Source organism: Myodes glareolus, chromosome 18, assembly GCF_982192425.1.
Source record: "Myodes glareolus chromosome 18, mMyoGla1.1, whole genome shotgun sequence".
NCBI lineage: Eukaryota > Metazoa > Chordata > Mammalia > Rodentia > Cricetidae > Myodes > Myodes glareolus.
In genome coordinates, this window is record NC_142043.1 from 67,515,784 (window position 1) to 67,521,580 (window position 5,797).

Genomic DNA, 5,797 nt, shown 5'->3' on the forward strand with positions numbered 1-5,797 from the left:
TTTTTTATTTGCTGTCCTGGACGTTGCCTTGCCTGATTAACATTTCTTACCCGAGAAACTACGAAGTTTAAATAAAATTTCCTTCAGCATAGGAGGGTTAATGAGCAGTGAGCCCTAATTACGGCTGAAAGGTTTTATAGTTTCTCCCTGCGAATTAGTCTGACACGTCTTTGAGTCTCAGGTAGCTCAGGCTGGCCCAGGATTTGCAAGGTAGCTACGTCTATCCCTGAATTCACAGCACTCTGCGTGCATAACACCCAAGCGCTGTAAAAACACACTTGTCTGCATCGATCGCCAGCGGGTGGTGGCGTCGCGGCCGCGACGCGTTCCCGCGAACCCTGACCCAGGTGAGAGGGTGGGGGAAGTGGGACGGACCGGAGAGCGGTGGGGGTCTCGCGCATGCGTTCTCGCGCTGCGCGCAGGCACTGCGGCGGCCACCCAAGACGGCGTGCGGGTCCTGCGGTGAGGCGGGGCCACGCAGTCCGGAAGAGACGCTGCGCAGGCACGCCCCTTCCTTTCCAGCCTCCGTCCCGGACCCTGCAGCCGCCGCGGTGAGTTCCTCTGGGTTCGGGTTCCATCTGCCTCCATCCGGGCCGTGGCGCTGCCGTGGCGGGCCGGCGTCTTCGCGGGGACACGGAGGCCATGGTCACCCTCATTACAGCCCGTCTCGCCGCGGCCAGCGGGCGGGGGACGCAACTCTGGGACTCCGGGACGCCGGCGGACGCGGAGTGGCGTCCAGTGGCGCGGGCGCAGGAGCGGAGCTTCCACGTGTGGCGGGAAGCACCCGGTTCGGGAACGGCCTCCGCCTGCGCGGGTTTCTCCCGCTCCGGGCCCCAGGCTGAGCGGTCTCTTAGGAGAGCGGGAAGCCCTCTGCCCTAGGGTCATCTGCGTCGCAGGAAGCAGAGCTCTCTTGCGGGTTTTCCCCACCGATCTCACCCTGAGAATGACCGCTTGTTTCCGGGGTCCCCGGTGTAGTCGCCCCAGCGTCTGTGTCCACCCTCCTCCCCTGACACTTTCTACAGGGGTTGTGACAGCGGAGCAGATGTGTGCCGCTGCGTCCCGTTTGCTTAACGCCCTGGCAGATTTTAGCTAAACGGTGGAGGCCGAGGAGGGATCTGGTCCCCGGACAACTTTGCGGTTGTCTTTACACCTTGTGAGTCTACCATGTCGCCTTAGTTCGGACTCTGGCGGTGGTGATGGTGAACTTGGAACTCCTGGCTTTGTTTATATAATTTCTCTGCTTGGCCTAGCAGGCTGTCATGGAGCTTAGATCAGGCTGGCCTCAAACTCTGAGCCCTGCGTGCTCCGGTTTTCCTGGCCCTGTGATGTTCTTTGACGATCACTTCTTCCCTGCAGATGTTGATGCCCAAGAAGAACCGGATTGCCATCTATGAGCTCCTTTTTAAGGAAGGAGTGATGGTTGCCAAGAAGGATGTCCACATGCCCAAACACCCCGAGCTAGCAGACAAGAACGTGCCCAACCTTCATGTCATGAAGGCCATGCAGGTACGGGGTGGGCCGCAGATGGAGGTATTATAAGCCTTGGTGTTGGCCTGGGCTGCTGCTCTGCTCCAGGCCGGTCTGCTAGTTGTGTGTTAACAGTGGTTCTGTCCGCAGTCTCTCAAGTCTCGAGGCTACGTGAAGGAGCAGTTCGCCTGGAGACACTTCTATTGGTACCTTACGAATGAGGGCATCCAATATCTCCGCGATTATCTCCACCTGCCTCCGGAGATCGTGCCTGCCACCCTGCGCCGCAGTCGTCCCGAAACTGGCAGGCCTCGGCCCAAAGGTATGGATTCCAAATAACCCAAGAGCCTCAGGAAACTTTTTGTGGGGGTTGTAGTTGTGTATTAAAGAGTGAGCAGTGTTAGGGTCTCCTGAAGTTCAGAAGGACCTTGAACAACTTTGATCCTCCTGTCTCCGCTTCCGGGGTGCTGGGGTTTGAAAAGTGTCTCACCAACCACTCCTGGCTCAGAATGTTTTCAGTTCGTTGGTGTCAGTTTTAGAGACGCCATAGAACTCAGGGCCAGGGTCTGGGAATGTCTGAACGCATGAAATTTCATTAGATTGAGTATCTTTCGTGTCTACACCCGTCCCTGATTGTCTACACGGTCTGAAGCTGTGGCAGAGTGCTGCGTGAATTGTCCTTAGCCCAAAGCAGAACTGCTCGCTGTGTGTGAAAGACGGAGTGTTTGTGTATTTCCAAGGCAGGGGAGCAGGGTTATGAGCAGATGCCAGCGGTGCATGAGCGTGGTCTGAGAAGACAGGGTTCTGGGTGGTGTCTGGACTGCTGTCTCGTAGTCTCTTGAACTTTGTAGTAGCCAGAGGCTGGGGTAAAGAGATTCTTGAACAAGATTGGGTTTGCCTGGAGAGGGGCATGAGCACAGGAACTGTATGGAAAACCTAACTGTATGGATTCTAGTGCTTAGGTGGGCTGTGTCCTCAGAGCCAAAACCTTAAGAACCACCCAGGGAAAAACCCAGGTCTGCCATGAGTGTTTACTACAGAATTGGATGTATCTCTAAAAGTTTAAGGAGCCACACCTTTAATCCCAGCACTTGGGAAGAAGAGACACTGCTGGAATTTCAGGACAGCCAGGGCTGCACAGTGAGACCCACAAAAATCAAGCAGTGAAGAAGTTTGGTCGTTGGGTGTGGTGACAACCACTTAATCTGCCTTTCACTCTGGAAGGAGAGGCAAGAGGGCTAGCTGGGGCTATGTAGCAAGACTCTCTCCAAAAAACTATTTTAAGTGAATACATGCTAAGTAAGCCCGTTGGAACGTGCAGGAGGCAGTCGAGGACCTGCGAATGCACTGTGGACAAACGTGAAAGTTGGTCTTCGTGGAATCCGGGGTCACAGGATTTCATGGCATCTTTTCTGGCTGTACTATAACTCCCTGGTCCTGATTTCTTGTTTATGGTGGGATTCTCCGGAGATCCCGCTGGCCTTGAATTTGCTCTGCCACCATAAAGGCATGGAAGATCTCTGCCTGGCCTGTTTAATCCAGGTGTGAACCAAAATAGTGAGAGTGACAAGTTCCCTAGCGACACCAACGTTCGGCTGCTGTTCCAGGCCTCACAACTGGGAGGGACGTCACTGCTCTCTGTTCATCTGCTGCCTTTTGCTTAAGGTGCAGTTTTGTTTCTGTAGGGCCAGAGGGTGAGCGCCCGGCAAGATTCACAAGAGGGGAGGCGGACAGAGACACCTACAGAAGGAGTGCTGTGCCCCGTGAGTATCTTGTGGAGCCCAGACTTTGAGCGACCCTCTGTGGACTGCAGTCCTTGCTGCCAGGGTGGCCAGGAAAGGGCCTTGTGGGAACTGGAGGAAGGCCCATGTGTAGAAACACTGAAGGCCTCGTGTCAGACTGAGAGCTGCATGCTTTCTCTTGTCCCCGTGTGGCCTAACCTCTCCATAAGAACTGGAATTTAGTTTGAGTAGAGGAAATGCTTGCCACGAGCCAGAGGAGCAGGTGCCCGTTCACTAATGGGGTGGGCTGAGTGCATGCTGGGTGCCAGGCACTTTGAGGGGAACCAAGAGTGGGTCTTGCTCCTGAGCTTTTACTAAGTGGGTGGAAATGTACATGGGGGATTTGTAGTTTTCAGGTGTGGAGGGAAAACAGGTGGATTAAGCAAACACCTGGAAGAGCGAGCTGGGCTCTCTGAGGGAAGATCACTACAGGCTTAGACTCTTGGGGGAATACTGGGGAGCCTAGGACTTAAGGGTGTGGGCCAAGCTCTCTTTTTCCTTGCCCCCTTTCTGCACATTCTGTGTTCTTAGAAGTGAACACATGGCCTGAACATTTTCTCCTGCCCCTGGATCAGGAGAAATAATTAGTGGCGAGTCCTCCTTCAGAGGGCCGTCCCGAGAGGATGATGCAGGGCGGTGTGAGCACTGGGGAGGGGACAGACTTGGTTGCGTTCTCTCCTACTGTAACACTGGAGCTGTTGGTTCTGTTGAGCCTGGCTCACACCTACCTCTAAACACGAGGGAATTTACTTTCCCTCCTGTCTGAACTGTCTATGAAATGGTGACTTGTGCTTTGCACAGTGCAGTTGAACGGGTGCTGCTTTTTGAACCAGTTTCCCATGTGCTTGCAGTCCAGGCAGTCCTGCTTCAACTCTGAGTTTGGGGTTCCAGGCATGTACCCTTCTGCCCTCATGTCTGCTACTTTTTTTTATGGTTGTTTTGATGTTTTTCGTGGGGGAGGGGCGGTTTTCAAGATAGGGTTTCCCTGTAGCTTTGGAGCTTGTCCTGGAACTAGTTCTTGTAGACCAGGCTGGCCTCGAACTCACAGTGATCCGCCTGTCTCTGCCTCCCGAGTGCTGGGATTAAAGGCGTGCACCACCACTGCCCGGCTGTCTGCTACTTTCTTGTAATGGAAGTTGGATTTTACTTCCATGGCTGTTCACTGCCCTTGCCTTCATGCTTCCCTTGGCTGAGCTTCCTTTACCAACTTGGGTCCTTTGTCCTTTGTGGTCAGGGCACCTTTCCTAGTGGAGGGGGATGGTTAGTGATTGGTGTCAGCACATTTTAGTGAGGGTGGAAGGATGGCTGACAGTCTGAGGAGAAGGGAGCAGAAGCATGCTGTGTGCTTGGTGTGGTGGCCTTTCCTGCCTGTGGGGGCCCTGTGGCATGTCTACTTACCACCCAGAGACCATATCCTGAATTGTTTTCTTCTAGCTGGTGCTGACAAGAAGGCTGAGGCTGGAGCTGGCTCAGCCACCGAGTTCCAGTTTGTGAGTATCTCCTTGTCTGCTCCCTTTAGTCATGGGGACCTGGGCCGCCCTAGTGGGGTAGTGGGTTCTGGGGTGTGCTGTCTCATACCCTCTCCCCCAGGTAGTGGAACAGTGCAGACCTTGGGGGTAGGCTTTGCTCATCTCATGCAGTGCCCGAGGCATGCTGTTAGTACTGATAGCTTTGACCCAGGCTGTGTTTATTTTGTGAAGTTTGAGATTGAACTAAACATTGGAGAGTCTGTGGGTCCCAGAATAGAAATGCTCTGGAATCAGATTGCCTTTCTCTGAAGTGGAGACAATAATGTCAGTGTAACGGTTCTTGTAGAACAGCTACTCCAGGCTGCATGCCTGGCATGGGGGTTAAAGTTCTGGAGTCCTGTGGCAGGGCTTCGCAGACAGTTACTCTCAGGTATCCTGTGTAGAAACGTAGGTAGGGGGTGGGTTTCTGTGCCAGGGGCTTCCATCTCTTTAAACTTGGTTGCAGCCCCAATTCTAACAATGTGCGGACACAGACTCGAGGTCAAAGACCCCACAGCCAGTAAGGGTCTGCTCGTCTGACTTTGCTTTTGTGGCTCTCTCCAATGAGGTCTGAGACCTATAAATCCCTAACAATCTATCGTGTGCTTTGTTTTGCAGAGAGGAGGCTTTGGTCGTGGACGTGGTCAGCCACCACAGTGAGCTTGAAGACTGTTGTTTTGAATAAACTTTAAAGGAAAGTGTGTCCACTCTGTTGTGTATTTCTAAAGGTTTAAGGGTCAGTGTGTGAATGGACGTGACCTTGACACCTTCCCAACTTGGTTTGGGCTAGAGTGGGAACAGCCTAGCTGTCTTGTTCATTTAAGATTCTATTGTAGAGGGTTTGCTTAGAACAAGAGTCCTGTGATTCAAACCTTGACATTGACAAAGATTTTGGAATTACCTTCTCAGACTTGTGAAGGCTGGATTGTTCTACTTCCAGAATTGGAAAATGGGCTGCTGGAGCTCTTACTCTGGGCACCCTGGGAAGGGGCCCTGAGTGGTGACAGAGGAAACTGTTGCTTTGGCTTGAGCACCGGCTAA

At 53.4% G+C, this 5,797-nt stretch overlaps 1 protein-coding gene across 1 annotated transcript; it reads left to right on the forward strand.

Annotated features, from left to right (window-relative positions):
• Positions 1-413: 413 nt before the first annotated feature.
• Positions 414-5,459, forward strand: Rps10 (ribosomal protein S10). The gene is made up of 6 exons (XM_048451168.2): positions 414-551; positions 1,357-1,506; positions 1,618-1,789; positions 3,153-3,230; positions 4,683-4,738; positions 5,375-5,459. Exons 2-6 carry the CDS (start codon positions 1,357-1,359, stop codon positions 5,414-5,416), a joined length of 498 nt encoding a protein of 165 aa, XP_048307125.1. The 5' UTR covers positions 414-551; the 3' UTR covers positions 5,417-5,459.
• Positions 5,460-5,797: the final 338 nt, after the last annotated feature.